This window comes from Mauremys mutica, chromosome 1, assembly GCF_020497125.1.
Source record: "Mauremys mutica isolate MM-2020 ecotype Southern chromosome 1, ASM2049712v1, whole genome shotgun sequence".
In the NCBI taxonomy this organism is placed as follows: Eukaryota; Metazoa; Chordata; order Testudines; family Geoemydidae; genus Mauremys; species Mauremys mutica.
In genome coordinates, this window is record NC_059072.1 from 121,198,450 (window position 1) to 121,216,574 (window position 18,125).

Below are 18,125 nucleotides of genomic sequence, written 5' to 3' on the forward strand. Positions count from 1 at the left end.
TCTGATGCAAGGGTCACATTCCAGAAGGTCATACTCTGTGGTGTCAGAGTCCAGAGTGCCTCCACTGCTCTGCTTTGAGCAAAATCCAGGCTCTGGTACAGAGACTGGTGCTGAATATCAAGATCCAGCACCACCAGACACATCTTGTGCCGAGGGCGAAGAACAGTGTCCTCTAAGTGTACAGGCATCCTTCTCCTCCTTTCCAAATGAGGCTGTCATGGGAGCAGACATAGCACCCTCTCAGGTCAACTACAAGACTCATCAGGAACTCCTTAAAAGAGTGGCTCAAAACCTGAGGATCCAGATAAAGGAGATCAGGGAGTCCTCCCATGCGCTAGTAGACATTCTAGCAGCAACAGACCCTTCAAGAGTGGCATTGCCCCTGAACAATGCTATTAAGGACCCATCAAGGCATTGTGTCAGACCACAGCTTCCCTTCATCTGACGGCAAAGAAAACTGAAAAGAAATACTTTGTTCTGACTAATGGGTATGAATTCCTTTATACACGCCCACCACTGGGATCTTTGGTTGTATCAGCAGCGTAATGACAGTCAGCAGGGGTCAACCCCCAAGGCCAAGGACACCAAAAAAATTAGACCTCTTCAGCACAAAGGTCTATTCAACAGGTGGCCTCCAGCTAAGGATCACAAATCAGCAAGCACTCCTGAGCAGGTATGATTTTAACTCCTGGGACTCATGCTGAAATTTAAGGAGTACTGTCACAGGAGTCCAGGTGAGAATTTGCAGGCAAATCTATGGCAAAGGTGTTCCTGCAGGCAGCTGTGGATGCAGCGGACTCTGCAGCCTGATCCATGGCCTCAGTGGTGGCAGTACGTCGAAGCTCTTGGCTTCAATCCGTGGGCCTACTTATGAGGTTCAACAGACGTTGCAGGACCCTTTGGAGGGTACATCACTTTTCTGAGCAGACAGACTCCAAGCTGCATAGTCTAAGGACTCGAGGGCCACCCTGAAGTCCCTAAGGCTTTATACACCGGCACCCTCAAGGAAACATTATAAACCTCAGCTGGCCAGTCAGTTCTTTCCGCCACCTGCCTGGCAAGACCACAAAAGGAGGAAGAGCAGGGGCTTTAGGAGAAGACCTCCGCTGCAATCCTTTTCTGCGCCTGCTCCCTGCAAACACTCTGTGGCATCTAAGCAGACCTTTTGATGGGATGCGTGGGGAAGACATATCAGGACAGAACTTGGATCCAACTTCCCCAGTTTTTGTGGACTGTTTATCCCATTTTTGTTGGGCATGGGCCTGTACTGCCTCAGATTGCTGTGTGCTACTCATGATAGCACTGGAATACACTCTTCAGTTCAGTTGTGTGCCCTCACTCCCCGTCCCTCTTCAGGGACCCTTCTAGCCCAAGAGGTGCAGTCGCTCCTAAGGGTGGGAGCCGTGGAAGAGGTTCCACTGGAATTAATGGAAATAGAATCCCCGGCCCCTTATTTCCTAATTTCAAAAGTCAGTGGCAGTCTCAGACCAGTTCTGGACCTGTGAAAACTCAACTTATTCATAAAGAAACTAAAGTTTCATGTGGTCTCGTTGGCTTGCATCATCCCCTTCCTGGGGACTGGTACACTGCCCTCGATTTGAAGGACACCTACTTCCTTGTCTCAGTCTTTCAGGGACAGAGAAGATTCTTCTGGTTCATCGTGAATCATGTGTACTACCAGTAGTGGTGCTCCCATTCAGCCTGCCAGGGGCACCTCGGGTGTTCACAAAGTGCATGGCAGTTATTTCAGCTTTCCTGAGAAGACAGGGTGTCGAAGACAGGGTTCCACAATGACTGGCCGGTCACAGGTTCATACCAAGATCCAAGTGGAGCCCAATGTAAAGTTAATACAGTCAACAATCCAGGACTTAGGTCTGCTAAAAAATGTGCAGAAGTTTACTTTCTCCCCATTTCAAAGCATAGAGTTTATTGGGGCGATTCTCAAGTCGATCCAAGCCAGAGCCTTCCTCCCAGAAGCATGATTCCAAGCAATAGGGATGCTTATAGAGAGCCTTAGAAATCGCCCCATCACCACAGCCAGAAACTGCTTGAAGCTCCTGGGCCACATGGCATTATGCACCTATGTGATGCAGCATGCGAGACTTCGGCGCAGATCTCTCCAGGCGTGGCTGGCATCTGTATACTCATGGAGCTGACACCATTTAGATGCAGTCATTGCAGTTCCTTCATCTGTGACTGCCTCCCTCCATTGGTGGCTAGACTCGCTGGCAGTGTGTGCAGAAGTCCCATTTTCAAGACCCCAACCATCAGTGTCTCTTGTCACAGATAGCTCAGCATCAGGCTGGGTTATTCACTTGGGGTCCCTCAAAACTCCGGGCCTCTGATCTCCAGAAGAGCTCTTGCTACATATCAACGTCAGGGAGCTCAGGGCAGTTCGTCTGGCCTGCCAGGCGTTTCAGCCCCATGTGGTGGACAAGTGTGTGCCAGTGCTCACAGACAACACAACGGCGATGTTTTATATCAACAGGCAGAGAGGAGCACTCTCCTTTCACCTGTGCCAGGAAGCACTTCTGCATAGCCCACTCAATCCACCTTGGGGCCTCCGATCTGCCAGAATCACAGAATGAGCTAGCAGATCACTTTAGTAGATACTTCTCCAACCACCACGAATGGTCCATTCGTCCAGATGTTGTGAGAGTCACTTTCCAGAGGTGGGGAGCTCCCCAGATCTGTATGTGACAAAACACAATAGGAAATGTCTCCAATTCTACTCCTTATTGGGTCACAGCTCCAGGTCCCTCGCAGAGACTTCCTCCTCCCTTGGACGGGTCATCTCTTCAACACATTTCCTCCCATTCCTCTCATGCACAAGGCCTTGATGAGGATCAGAAGGGACAAAGCGGGAGTCATCCTGATAGCCCCTGCCTGGCCTCGCCAGCATTGGTTTACCATGATCCTAGACCTTTCAGTGGAAACACCAATCCATCTACCTCTGTTTCCAGACCTAATCTTCCAGGACCACGGCTGCCTGTGTCGCCCGAATCTCGAGTCCCTCGTCTCTTGGCCTAGAAGCTCCATTGGCTGAACCCCTCAGAGCTAGCATGCTTGGGCCGGTTTGTGAGGTACTTCTAGGGAACAGAAAACCACCCGCTAGAGCCACTTACCTGGCAAAGTGGGAAAGGTTCTTGATCAGTACGTAGAAGGGTGTCTGACCTACGCAATCAACAGTGCCATTCATTCTAGATTACTTACTTCACCTGAAACAATGGCTAACTGTGTCATCTATTAGGGTCCATTTGGCTGCAATCTCAGCTTTTCACCATGGGAGATTGGCTGTTCTGTATTCTCAAACTCCATCTGTAGTTGGTTTCTTAAGGGCTGTGAGAGATTGTATCCCCAGGTATGGCAAACAGTCCCTCTCTGAGATCTCAACTTGGAATTGTCAAGACTGACAGGATCCCCATGTGTGTTGCTGGCAATGTGCTCTCTGCTCTACCTGTCCTGGAAGGTGACCTTCTTGGTAGCCATTACTTCTGCCAAAAGGGTCTTGGGGATTCAGGCCCTCATTTCAGAATCACCTTACAGGATATTCTTCAAGGACAAGGTCCAATTGCATCCACGTCTGGCTTTCTTTCCAAAGGTGGTTTCACAGTTCCATACTAACCAGGATATCTTCCTACTGGTCTTCTATCCGAAACCACGTGCCAACAGAGAGGAACAGAGGCTCCATGTGCTGGACATCAGACGTACATTAGCCTTATTCATAGAAATAACTAAATCATGTCAGAAATCCACTCAACTATTTATGGCCATTGCAGAAAGGATGAAAGGTCTTCCAGTCTCAGCCAAAAGAATTTCATCATGGGTCACTTCCTGTATTTGCACATACAACGACCTGGCAAAGATCCCAGCCCTGATGGCACATTCCACAAGGGTCAAAGCATCTTCAGAAGCATTCGTGGCACAAGTTCCTATCCATGACACTTATGGAGCTGCAACGTGGTCATCACTTCACACTTTTGCGTCTCACTACGCCATCACCCAACAGGCTAGAGATTATGCTGGATTTGGCTGAGTAGTGCTATAATCAGCATGCCAGTAAACTCTGAACCCGATCTGCACAACTGCGTAGGAGTCACCTACACTGAAATGAACATGAGCAAGCACTCAAAGAGGAAAAAGGGGTTATTAACCTTCCATAACTGTTGTTCTTTGAGATGTGTTGGTCATGTCCATTCCAAAACTCCTCCTCCTACCCCTCTGTTGGAGTTAGCCAGAAAGAAGGAACTGAGCGACCTAGGGCTCAGCGGGACCCTTTATACCAGCGCTGTGAGTGCACGAGTCCAGGGGGCACCAGAGGTGACCTGATGGTTATCACTGAGGGAAAAGCTTTCTGGTAACGGTGCCTGGGGAAGCACATACCTGCATTGGAATGGACATGAGTAATACATCTCGAAGAACAACAGTTACGGAAGGTTAGTCATTGTTTTGTTGTTTGTTTGTTTGTTTTTTAACTCTGAAAATTGTAGAAATGCATGGGGGAAAAAAAACAGGTGTGTGTATTTAACTGTCAGATTTTATATATATAAAATACACACTCTCTCTCTCTCTCTCTCTCTCTCTCTCTCTCTCTCTCTCTCTCTCTCTCTCTCAGTATAATATATATATATAGAATGTATTATATTGCAATTGTCAAAACATATTTCATAATTTAACACTGGCTACACCTACACTAGAAGTGCTACAGTGGCGCAGCTGTGGTGAAGATGCTCTAAGCCGAAGGGAGAGAGCTTTCCCGTGGGCTTAATTATTCCACTTCCCATCAGATGTGGTAGCTATAGCATTGTCTACCCTGGCATTCAGGTCAGTATAACTTATTTTGCTCAGGGGCGTGGAGTATTCACACCCCTGAGCAATGTAAGTTGTACCAAAGTAAGATCTAGTGTAGACAAGGTTACTATCCAGAGACTCTAGAGGAATAGAGAGTGGAGACCAGTTTTCATTTAATAAGGGCTTTGATCTATCTGAACTACATAATTGAAGCCAAATGTATGTCAGTCAAAACCAGAAATTATAATGACATATATGAAATATACTTTTTTTTAAATGAATAGCTACTTATATGAGAAAGTGGATGATTGTCTTTTCATATTTTGTTGTCCATTGCTAAGGAAGGATCGCCTCATAGGTTCTGTCGAAGGCGGGTATGTTTCAAAATATTGTGTGACCTTTTTCTTTGAGCTCTTTTTTTCTTGTATTGAAGACTTTTTTCTAATTTTGAACAATCATTTTAAAATCGTGTTTTCTTTTTTGCAAGGTTTTGCCAGATTTCTTTGCGATCTTGTTGATGTGGGGTTTTGATATTTTTTATTTTAATTTCAAGAACGTTTAGCTAACCAACATACTTCTGCTTAACTAATATTTGGCATGATTGTACATTTCACTTAAAAATTTCATTTATATTTTAATACAAGAACATAGCTTTTGCTTGTAATGCTTCAGTTTGAAAATAAACTAACACTTTTTAAAAGCTTTTCCCTGAGTGCCCTTGTTTCTGCTAGCATATGAGATATTCTGTGGCTGTAGATCTATCATTTCAATAAAAAAGTGTCTGAAAAACAAGATTTTTAAAAGATCAAGAAAATGCCAGTCACCTGTAGCGTTTCAGTGTGAAAGTTTGTTTTATTATTTATACTGTTTTAATAACACATAGCTTTATAATTTCTAGTGAAGAAGAATCATATTATAAAAAGTAGGGCTGTCAAGCAAGTAAAAAATTAATCGTGATTAATCGTGCTGTTAAACAATAATAGAATACCATTTATTTAAATATTTTTGGATGTTTTCTACATTTTCAAATATATGTCCCTTCATGCTTCTACTACCATTCCAGAGGACATAGACTTTCTTTCTTTCTTTCTTTGGTGTTGCGGGTTCTGTAGTTTCCACATCAGAGTGGTGCTCTTTTAATCTGAAAGCATGCTCCACACCTTGTACCTCTCAGATTTTGGACAGCACTTCAGATTCTTAAATCTTGGGTCAAGTGCTATATCTATCCTTAGAAATCTCACATTGGTACATTCTTGTGTTTTGTCAAATCTCCAGTGAAAGTGTTCTTAACATAAGAACGGCCATATCGGGTCAGACCAAAGATCCATATAGCCTAGTATCTGTCTACCAACAGTGGCCAATGCCAGGTGCCACAGAGGAAGTGACCCTAACAGGCAATGATCAAGTGATCTCTCTCCTGCCATCCATCTCCATCCTCTGACAAACAGAGGCTAGGGACACCATTCCTTACCCATCCTGGCTAATAGCTATTTATGGACTTAACCACCATGAATTTATCCAGTTCTCTTTTAAACGCTGTTATAGTCCTAGCCTTCACAACCTCCTCAGGTAAGGAGTTCCACAAGTTGACTGTGCGCTGCGTGAAGAAGAACTTCCTTTTATTTGTTTTAAACCTGTTGCCTATTAATTTCATTTGGTGACCCCTAGTTCTTGTATTATGGGAATAAGTAAATAACTTTTTCTTATCCACTTTCTCCACATCACTCATGATTTTATATACCTCTATCATATCCCTCCTTAGTCTCTTCTTTTCCAAGCTGAAGAGTCCTAGCCTCTTTAATCTTCCTCATATGGGACCCTCTCCAAACCCCTAATCATTTTAGTTGCCCTTTTCTGAACCTTTTCTAGTGCCAGTATATCTTTTTTGAGGCGAGGAGACCACGTCTGTACACAGTATTCGAGATGTGGGCGTACATTGATTTATATAAGGGCAATAATATATTCTCAGTCTTATTCTCTATTCCCTTTTTAATGATTCCTAACATCCTGTTTGCTTTTTTGACTGCCTCTGCACACTGCGTGGACATCTTCAGAGAACTATCCACGATGACTCCAAGATCTTTTTCCTGACTCGTTGTAGCTAAATTAGCCCCCATCATATTGTATGTATAGTTGGAGTTATTTTTTCCAATGTGCATTACTTTAAATTTATCTTAAAAGGAACAACATGTGCTGGGTCATAGTCTGAGACTGCTTTAACATATATGACAAAATGCGGGTAAAACAGAGCAGGAGCCATAAAATTCTCCCCCAAGGAGTTCAGTCACTAATTTAATAAATGCATTATCAGCATGGAAGCATGTCTTCTGGAATGGTGGCCAAAGCATGAACAGGCATACGAATGTTTAGCATATCTAGCACATAAATACCTTGCATTGCTGATACAAAAGTGCCATGCGAATGCCTGTTCTCACTTTCAGTTGACATTGTAAATAAGAAGCGGGCAGGATTATCGCCCATATGTGTAGGGGTGAAAGTAACTTAAAGGACTTAACAGTACGCAGGAGTCCTGAGCGGGGGCGTGGTCTCAACTGGAGGAGGTGGGGCCTTTCAAGATTTAAAGGCCCTGGGGCTGTGGCTGGGAGACCCAGGGCCTTTAAATCACCCAGGAGCTACCAGCTGCAGAGGTGGCTGGGAGCCCCGGGGCTCAGGGACAAATTAAGGGGCCCAGAGCTTTGGCTGCCGCGGAGTTCTGGGCCCTTTAAATCACTGTGGGAGCCCAGCCGCTGCTACCCCGGGGCGGCAGGGCTCGGGCGGGGATTTAAAGGGCCCAATGCTCCTGCCACTGTGGGGACCTCTGGGCCCTTTAAATTCCCGCCGGAGCTTGGCTGCCGGGCTTGGGTGGGGATTTAAAGGGCCCTATGCTCCTGCCACTGCGGGAAGGCTCCGGCTGCTTCGGGGAGCCTCAGGCCCTTTAAAGCACCACTGGAGCTCTGGCAGCGGGTCTCGGGCGGCACTTTAAAGGGCCCGGGGCTCCCCGCAGCGGCTGGAGCCCTGGGCCCTTTAAATCACCACCGGAGAAGCTAGCCCAGTCTGGCACGGCATACCGGCTCTTGCCGGTACACCGTACCATACCGGCTTACTTTCACCTTTGCATATATGTAAATAAACTTGTTTGTCTTAGTGGTTGGCTGAACAAGAAGCAGGACTGAATGGACTTGTAGGCTCTAAAGTTATACACTGTTTTGTGTTTGAGTGCAATTATGTAACCAAAAATTCTTCATTTGTAAGTTGCACTTTCACAATAAAGAGATTGAACTACAGTGCTTGTATTAGGTGAATTGAAAAATACTATTTCTTTTATCATTTTTACAATGCAAATATTTGTAATAAAAATAATATAAACTGAGCACTATATACGTTGTATTCTGTGTTGTAATTAAAGTCAACATATTTAAAAATGTAGAAAAATATCCAAAAATATTTAATACATTTAAATTGGCATTCTATTCTTTAACAGTGCAATTAAAACTGTGATTAATTGCGATTAATTTTTTAATTGCGATCTTTTTTTTAGTTAATCAGGCGAGTTAACTGCGATTAATGGAAAGCCCTAATAAAAAGGGTTATATAAGATTATGTTTTTAGGGATAGAGCAGATCATGTGGAATATTAGTTGAGTATCGTAACTGTGATAGTATTCTACTGCCATGAGCCTTGGGTTTGAGATGCCTTTAGCTACACAGTTCCCATCTTTCTGCAGCATAAAAAAATGACTCTAGGGCAGGTAGAGAAGGAGAGTTGTAGTTGAAAGGGTTTCAGGAGCTTATAAATTGTCCTACATATGTATAAGATTATATACCTAAATTGTAAGTACTGGTTAGTGTTGCTTAAGATGGCATTAATGTGTTGCATTTAGAAAAACGTGTCACAGTAAATTTGCTATGTACATTGTTTCTTTATATGTTGGAAGTGCAGAAAAGTCTCTTGTGGAAATGTAGAGTCTTTTAGGCTACGTCTATACTACCCGCCCGGGTTGGCGGGTAGCGTTCGACTTCTCGGAGTTCGATATATCGCATCTCATCTAGACGCGATATATCAAACTCCGAACGCGCTCCCGTCAACTCCGGGGGATATCTGTGGCCTCCACTCGAGGTGGGGGGCAATGTTGCGTTCCCTGTCTCGGTGGCATGGTGGCTGGATCAGGCCTGGGACACAGTGCCAGCCTGTCAGTCAGTGCCTCCCTGTGGGCCTCTTCTCTTCCCCATGGCAGGGAGCTGGGGCCTATCCCTGTCACCCCAGCCCTGTCACCCCTCCCATCCCGGCCCTGAGTACCTGTGGCAGGGCAGTCAAGAGGTGCTTGACGGCTCCGCTTACCTGGTGGGCCAGGGCGGGGCAAACAGGAACCGGCAACTGTGGATGCAGGGGAGGGATTAATTGGGGTGCAGAAACCTCTTTTTCTGAGCTGCAGTGTTTGGTACGCAAGGAAAAATCCAGGTCATGTCTGGGAAAACCCAGATGTATGGGAACCCTAATCTGGACATTTCCACTTGTTTTTTTAGGGATCATATTGTTGGGTTTTTTTACTCAAGTAACCTGAACTTCAAAACAACAAAGATTTTGATGGAGGGATAGTCTTGGTAACTATTCTGCTGTGAAAATATATAGCTGTCTTGTATTATTCTCTCTATATACACATATATTAATTTTTATATTATGTTTTTAGTGACAGGATGTATATTCGCAGTAATTGCAACTGTAACACAGCTTTATGTACAAATGTATATACTTTGTACATATTTTTGTACAAGTGTCTGTATCTATTTCTATATAAGGGCTTGGCTACACTTACAAATTTGCAGCGCTGCAGCAGGGTGTGAAAACACACCCTCTCCAGCGCTGCAAATTGCGGCGCTGCAAAGCGCCAGTGGGCTCCCAGCGCTGTCCGTTATTCCCCACAGGGAGGTGGAGTACGGACAGCGCTGGGAGAGCTCTCTCCCAGCACTGGCGCTTTGACTACACTTAGCGCTTCAAAGCGCTGCCGCGGCAGCGCTTTGAAGTGCTAAGTGTAGCCACAGCCTAAGACTTGGTCCTCTTGCCGCCTTCTCAGTGGACAAACTCCAGATGACTTTAATGGTGCAGTATTAAGCACACATTTCTTACAAAGGGAGCTAAATGCTGCTCTCAGTTTCACCTGTGCAATCCTAATGATTAGAACTTAGACTAGCACCATGTTACAAGTGATGTACTATTTGTTTTAATAGTATGTTATGGATTATCCCTGCAGAAGAAATGTCAGGAGACTGTAGATAAACTAAAAATTATCTTTAATAAATAACTTTATCAAAAGGATTTTAAAAAGACAGAAGTAATTTATACATTAAAAGCATAATTAAGGTCTGCTTGTTTTTCAGTGGTGGGTAAGCATAATCTCTTTTGGTGTTTATAGTTTACTGTATTAATATAACCTAAACATGGTATGGCCTTAAATTTATTTTAAAAACCCTTTAAAATGCACATAAAATAGAAATATTTTAAAATATCATGTCCATTCCTCAATAGAAAAGCTCTTCTGCCAGTTTAGTTATCTAGCATCTTTAGTGTTTAAAACCAGTAAAGTTTAACTGAGCAAACTGTCAGTTATCAACATAAAGTTATTAAGAGATAATATTATATAGATTGATATGGAATTATGTTGGAGAAAATAAATATCAATATACTTTTCAACGGTTCACATTCCAGTCCTTGTGTAAAGCCAGAATGAAAGAGATTTGTGAGGGCACTAGAAAGATATTGGTGGCCGGGAATCTTCCCCCTTGCAGCCTACAGGGCTCTGCATGGAGCATCTGCACACACTGTGTTGTAGTAGTGGCTGCCTGGCTCCTCCTTCCACAAACTGTTGTAATCCACTGGATCCCAGCAGGTTCCAATCCCACTGTTTGTACCCTGACCAGTCCTCTGGCTTGTCTATAAGCAACTGTATATGGCTGCAGAGTCACTCTTTGTAATCACTCTGCTTTCTAATGCCTCCATACAACATGCAATATTTTTGATCTTCAGCAATACCCTAGGGTTTGAGTCTTAATCATTTTTTTTAATGCCACACATTGCCTCAGGAGATTTGATAGTCTCTCTTTAAGCTGCACTTTGTCAGTTGACTAGAATCTGAGTGGAATGCTTAATTTAGGCAATCGCTTTAAAATTACAATATTCTTTTTTAACACTTAATCAGCCATAAAAACTGTATGAAATAACCATTGTTGCATGACTCATTTATTTTCTTGCCTCTCTGCTTGTAGAATTGGCAGATGGAAACCCATCTCCTTTCCCCCATAAGTATGCTATATTTCAGTATATATGTCTATAATTATAAAATTAAATCTGTCCATCTTGGGTCCATCTCATTTGAATGTGAGGAATTTATTTCACAGCACATACATAGTTTTTCACAATGTCAAGCCCTTAGCCTTGTTTCTCAAAGAGACTGTCTTGAGTAGGACGTCTGGACATGGAGGAGTATTGCTTTCTCATTTTTGCTGAAGATAGTGTAAAAAAAAAAAAAGTCTCAGGAAAAGAATTTAGAATGATTGGTGACAGTGACTATTTCTTAATCTAGTAAAGAATGGTCTAATAATTGTACTTCAAAATCTTTCACTTTTATTTTAAAGACGTGAATAATTTTTGTTTTATCCAGAGCCATTGGTGCTGTCAGACCAGTCTTTGTTGGCATTTGTGTTAGATGCACTTTATCTAATAAGGCACTCTTCATGCTTGCAGGAGCAAAAATCAGTTCCTCTCAAAATTTGGATACCAAAGTACCCTCAGTTGTAGCAGCCAGCATTAAAAAGTGCAGAGGCATAAGTAAGTTAAATACTAAGCCTCATCACTTCAGAAAATAAATAACATTTTTATTTCACTCTTTTAGTGTACCTTTAAAGAAAAAAAAAGCTAATGTAGGCTTTGTAAAGTCAACATTTTAATAAGATTTGGGTTGTTAATTAATATCCGTACCCGAATGCAAATCTATGGGGGAAAAGTAATTTTACTGCTTAGAATACTTTTGCTAATACCACATTGTGTTGGATACTTAATGGCATACAAGTGATATAGTGCATAATAAGCTTAAAATAAGTGTTTTGCCTAGTGTTAATGCTTTGCCTGTATTTCAAGGAGCATAATAAATTACTGCATGTTGATTGGCAGACAGCAGCGTTTTACAGATGGTCACCTGCTGTTTATATTTTTAATCCTAACAGGAATTTCCCTTTTTTACCTTGACGGCCTTTCCACCTGGCTTCCTTGTCCATGTTGGTGGTGTGGTCAGTGCACGCTCTGTGAAGCTTTTGGACCGCATCCACAATCCTGGTATGTTAATTAAAGAAATCTTTTTTCAGTCATGTCTCACTGTGACCTTGGATTTCTGTTTGTTTGTTTGTTTGTTTGTTTGTTTGTTTGTTTGTTTGTTTGTTTGTTTGTTTGTTTGTTTGTTTGTTTGTTTGTTTGTTTGTTTGTTTGTTTGTTTGTTTGTTTGTTTGTTTGTTTATACTAAAACAACGTTGTAGTTTTCCAGTTAAGAATGAAAATTTGAAAAATATTAGTCATGCGGGAAAAAGATTTTTAGTGAGAAACTCTTCAGCAATTTTTTCTTAATGTTTTTGGTGTAATGAAGCAGTAAGGGACTATGAACCTAATAATGTAGAACCAGAATTAATGCCTTTGGATTTTGAAGCTGTGGGTTAATTTTTGGCCAAGGTTTAATGTTAACTTTGATGCAATTCTGAAATAAAATGTTTTATGTGAAAGCCACGAAAGCAGATTAAATCCTTCATGTTAACTTTAAACTTTTGTTTAATTTCCAGCAGCTTTAAAAATCTTTAAGAATTGGCCACAGTTTAGCTCATCCAGTGTTTTTGACTCTTAAGTGATATAAACAGAAACAACTTTTTATTTTGCAGCAAGTGAAAACCTTAACGTAATTTTCTGTAGATAATTTTTCTTTGGAAACTCCAACGCTAATGCCTTTTGCATGCTCTATTTCTGGCATCAGAGTTAAGCAGCTCTTGGCTGTTAGTACTTCATCTTGGTATTATTCACTGAATCAAATGGAAAATATGCCTAAAAATAAAAGATTTGAGTTGGTCAGTTCCCCTGAAACAGAGGCAGATTAAAGAAAAATAGCATCTACTGTGGTTTGGCATTCACTAGCCAGGAGTAATTAGCTTTTAAAATTGTTGCAAATGCATCTTTTTCAGGCTTCAGGCTTCTTTTTTTTTAATCTTTTACTTGTCATTGACACTATCTATGATTTCTGCAAATGGGTCTAGATAACTTTAAGACTCAATAAAATGTGACACAGAATGTGAAACAAAATCCATGAGTCACATAAATGTAAGAAAACTATTTTTGAGGGTTTTTTGAAGTACCTAAGTACACACGTTTTCTTTTCCCTGCCTGTAATCGTCTAAGGTTTTGTTTTATTCCTATGTATGCAATAGTTAAAAGATGAAAAGAAATATCTTAATGCATTAGAAGATAAATATACTCAATTTATGTATGGCCTCAACTCCCCTGACTTGCAGTTAGCTCGGGGCTTTACATACTTACCTTAAATGTGATACTAATAAATCCTTGGCTATTTTATAGTGTAATAAATTATCAGTATACTATTCTCTTTATAAAAACTTGTGTGTGTTACTTATAAGCCTACATCAGAGCAAAAAGCATTCTTAGAAGGAATGGGAAAGATATCAACTATATTCTGATATTTTCTGAAATAACATCTTGCACTATGCACATTTTTTTTTTTACTGACTAACATTTGATAACAGACTGCCTGAAAGCAGGAGAAGAACTGATGGTAGATGCATATGCTGATTAAATAGTTTCTGTTTGCACACGAAAATGGCTCTAGCAGCATCTGCTGAAGAACTTTGATTGCTTCTGACCAGTGAATGTAGGACTCACAATCCATCAAATTCAGTATCATGCCTAAGAGAGAGAGAGAAACAATTTGGAAACCCCAGTAACTGGTGTGGGAACTATCTTAACCAGCTTTTGAGTCAAATAATAATTTGACTCAATTCCTCGCAAAGGAAACACATAAGCTGCCAAGTAAATAAACAGGAAAATGTAGAAAAGGAAAGAACATTTAAAGCGGTTGTTTGAACACAAAACAGAAAAAAAAAATCTGGTAATTGCTATATACTGTACACTTGATCATGCCGAGTGCTATAGCATGCTCCTTACTTTCTTCCCTTTCTATTTCAACCTCTTATTAACTCTGCTGTCTATGTCTTTCCAGTTCCTGTGGAGTGGTGTTGTCAATTGTGTTCTTGTTGGTAGTGTTTTTTTTCACTGTTCTGCTCCTATAACTGATCTACTAATTTGCTGTTTTGAACTCAGCCTTTGTCGGAATTATGGGTAACACAAGATCATACAAACTGCTAGACTGGAATAGTTTCAATTCAGGTATTTTATTAGTCATTCAGTACTACATATGCTGACAGAAATTATGGCAGCTCAGTGAAGTTCTTAGAAATGTTTTGGATCATTAATTAGGTTAATATTTCAAATTTAAATTTGTTTAGCCACCAAATAAATCAATGTCTAATTGTCAGAATATTCTTTAAAAAGGTTTTCCATACATTATCAAAATGCAAAACAATGTTTTATTATAAAATAGTACTGCTGGAATTATTTAATATGAACCTGAAAAGTAGTTGTTCAGTCGATTTTAGTGGTTTTTGATTTAATGTGACAGTTGAAATCAAATCATAAACAAAGTTTTTTTGGGGGAAGGGAGTGGATTCTTGTCTACACAACCACTTCTAGCCCAATCCAGCACTTCTTCCAAAGACTTCAGATATTGGATGAATATGTTTGCTCAGAAGAGATCTAAAAGAAGAGACTTTGAGGACAAACTTAGTACTTAGAAAGTAAAGGGTAGGGGAGCAGTCCAATGTGTGTAGTCTCATAAGTCTTGTTTTGTAAACACATCAAGCTGACATCCCTGATGGTAACTGTTTGGTTTTGATTTATTAAAAATTCAATGGAAAAAGTCTTATTCTCTTGTAACTGTGGGCCCAGATTCTGCCAGGTCCATATATGGGTGCATAGTGCGAGGAAGAGTGGCCTTCATAAGGTCTAGGTCAAATACCAGTACCTGTGCTGGGGGAAGTGTAGGGACTACTCCTTTCATATTCTTCTGGAGGCATAAGATGCCCTGGAGAAGGCAAAGCCAAGGCTTTTCCATCTCACATACTGGCCAGCAGAGCTTGCCAGCTGCTGTGGCTTTTAGAATGGGCCACATAAAAGGATGTAGTGGTGAGCAAGCAGCCTCTGAGCATCTGAGTGCTTGAGGGAAACATTTTACCTCCTGTTGCTATGCTTAGGGCAGTGCAGCTCCATGCCATTCCTTATTATGGGCTGTGCGTAAATAGTACAATCTTGCCTGTAGATGTCAGTGGACCTGTAATATTTCCAAATTAATGAATCCACTTTGAGGGGCTCCATAGAAGAAGAGAAAGAACTTGGTAGAGTAGAGGAAGCACCACCAGATAATGGAAGAAAAACAATTAGGTAGTGTAGGAGCAGAACTATGACAGGACAGAATCTAAGACACTTGTGTAGATCCAGTGGGCTGAGTTGATCATGTCAAAGGCAGTACTGAGGCCAAACTGAATGAGAAGAGTCATCATCAAGTGAAAGGAAGTTGTTGATTAGAGACCACTTTCCATGTATTAAATTATATATTGTTTTAATGTTCACATTTTTGTTTGTTTTGTTTTTATTTGTTTGTTAACACACTTTTATAACACACATTTCATCTTCCCTGTCGGGAACTGCTCCAACAGAATCTCCTTAACTCCAGTGACATGAAAGACAGACAAAAGGAGAAAATAGTGTTAGGAAAAAACCTAGGGATCCCTATCTTCATAGCCCCAAAACACCTCTTTATAAACTTATTTTTGATGTTTGAAAATCCTCCAGAAGTCTAGTTTTGCATTTGAGGTGATGGGGAGATAGCTTGACTGGGTTTTGATCCCATAGCTACAGTAACTAGACACATAAACAGAGGGTTTTCTTTCACAGTCATCAAATTTGTAGTGTACATATGAATTGCATTTCATGTTGCCATCTGGTGTTCAAAGGTGACAATGGAAAATTCAGTACAACAGAAAATGGCATAACATGTTCATAGCTGTCAAACATCAGAACATGTAGAAACAGCAAGATTTTAAGTGTGAGCACTTGTAGCCTTTTCCTTTAAAAGCTCTGATTTGAGCTGTAATATTTGTGTGTGCTGGTGTGACTATTCAGAGTTAAGGCAGCTGTCAGAGGGTTATGTGACTGGAGTAAGAATCCTTTCTACACCTAAATGGACCTTCGGCTGTCCAAAATTAGTTAGTAAAATTTGTGGGTTTTAACCTTTTTATATTATTTAATAAAAATGATAATTTTCTACAGACATGTTTTGGAGGGTTGAATCTCCCTTTCATTTTTATGGCTAATGACAATGTTGTTTCAATGTTTATTTGTACATCAGATGTACCCTAAAATTAATGAGATTATTTTTTTGGAAATCTTCATTACTTTCCTTACAGATAATTTTGACTCAGTGGCTAGATTATCTGGCAGATATTAGTCATTTCTTTTGTTTCATTGTATGTTTAGATTCAAGATTTATAATTCAGTAAACTGTGATTTAAAAAAGAGACAATTTATTTAGTTTTAAAGTGCTTAAAGTGATTCTGTTATGAGCTAAGTACCTGATTTTAAAACTGTCCTTAAGTTAAAGCTTTGCATAAATACTTTGGGGGCCAAATTCTCTTTTCAGTGCACCAACAAAACTCTATTAAGTCAGTGTAGTTGCACCATTATGACAAAGATCACAGTTTGTGTTTGCATAATTAAATGGAAAAGTGGCAGTTCACTGCTTTCACATTATTGCATAAAATCACTATTCATACACACGGACTCTTTAGGTTTGGAAATATGGGACCTGATCAAAGGCTTCTGAAGTCCATGTGAATTCCCTCATTGACTTCATTGGGTTTTGGATCAGACCTAAGATAATAGAGGATGATGGGGCAATGGTGGAAATATGTGCAAGCCTCAAAAGGACAATTAGAAAAGAACTAGAATGGGCCCAGCAGAAATCATTGAATATAAACCTTAGAAAACTTTCAGGAAAGTGTAGCTAAATGTGCAGTTAAAACTACCCACAGGCAGTTTACTTATGCAACTAGAACTGAGATGACAGATAACCCAAGGTCTTATTGACCTTGGCAGCGTTACAGAAATGACTCTGTAAACATTAACGATCCTTGAATAATTTTTCCAATCTATTAGACATAACAGATTTTCCTTCCACTTGTTTTTTTATCTGCTGTTTTTCTGCTTAATCTCTATTTTCCTTTAAAACAAATATTTATAATGCACAGTGCAAGGTAATTTCCACTCCAGATTTATCTTAACATGTTAATGTCCTACCCTTAATTTTTCTAGAGATACTGTAGCTATTCAGGCTTGTATTCCTTGTCTCTTGAATAGAATTGTGGTTGACTCCACTAGACAATGTAACTCTGACTTTATGCAGTAGTACTTTATTCAGTGTTTTTAAAGAACTGCAAAAGATAGTTCGCTTGTTAATATATACTCACTTAGGGCCTGATCCAGCTCTCATTGAAGTCAATGGAAATGCTTCCATTAACTTCACTGGGCATTAAATTTGGACATTTAGAGGATCCTTGCCTTTTTTATGCAAGAGCATTCTGTGGCACCAACAGCAGTGATTGTGAAGTCTTTGAATCAGAGGGGTAGCTGTGTTACTCTGGATCTGTAAAAGCAGCAAAGAGTCCTGTGGCACCTTATAGACTAACAGAAGTATTGAAGCATGAGCTTTCGTGGGTGAATACCCATGCATCCGACGAAGTGGGTATTCACCCACAAAGGCTCATGCTCCAATACTTCTGTTATTCTATAAGTTGCCACAGGACTCTTTGCGGCTTGTGACGTCTTTGTGAACATAATGTGTAAAAGCATCAGGATCTTAAACATGCACAGGAAGTGCAGAGGTGAACAAATCCATCTTATTTCTGTAGCTGTGTGCTGATGTAAGTTGCCTCTTTCTTGCTGACTACTGTGTATAGTGTTCTTTCTATACAAGATTTTTAGAATTCCTATTCTGCATTGGTGTCAGTAGGAGAAGCTGAGTCTCTCAGTGTTTGCAATTCTATGTATAGTCTTCATAAAATAGTTTTAGGATTGCATGTTTCTGATTCCTGTCCCAAACCCATTTGTTATGTCAAACCAACAGAGTAACAAGCCCTGTGGATTGGGGAAAACAATAGAAGAGAGCTATCTTGACTTTA

At 40.7% G+C, this 18,125-nt stretch overlaps 1 protein-coding gene across 9 annotated transcripts in view; it reads left to right on the plus strand.

Annotated features, from left to right (window-relative positions):
• Positions 1-18,125, plus strand: part of C2CD5 (C2 calcium dependent domain containing 5) — a 120,372-nt gene that overhangs the window by 36,409 nt on the left and 65,838 nt on the right. For all 9 annotated transcript variants that reach the window (XM_044993309.1, XM_044993336.1, XM_044993377.1 and 6 more), the window contains one exon: positions 12,009-12,117. In XM_044993309.1, the coding sequence (XP_044849244.1) occupies positions 12,009-12,117 (109 nt within the window). The remainder of the gene's footprint in view (positions 1-12,008; positions 12,118-18,125) is intronic.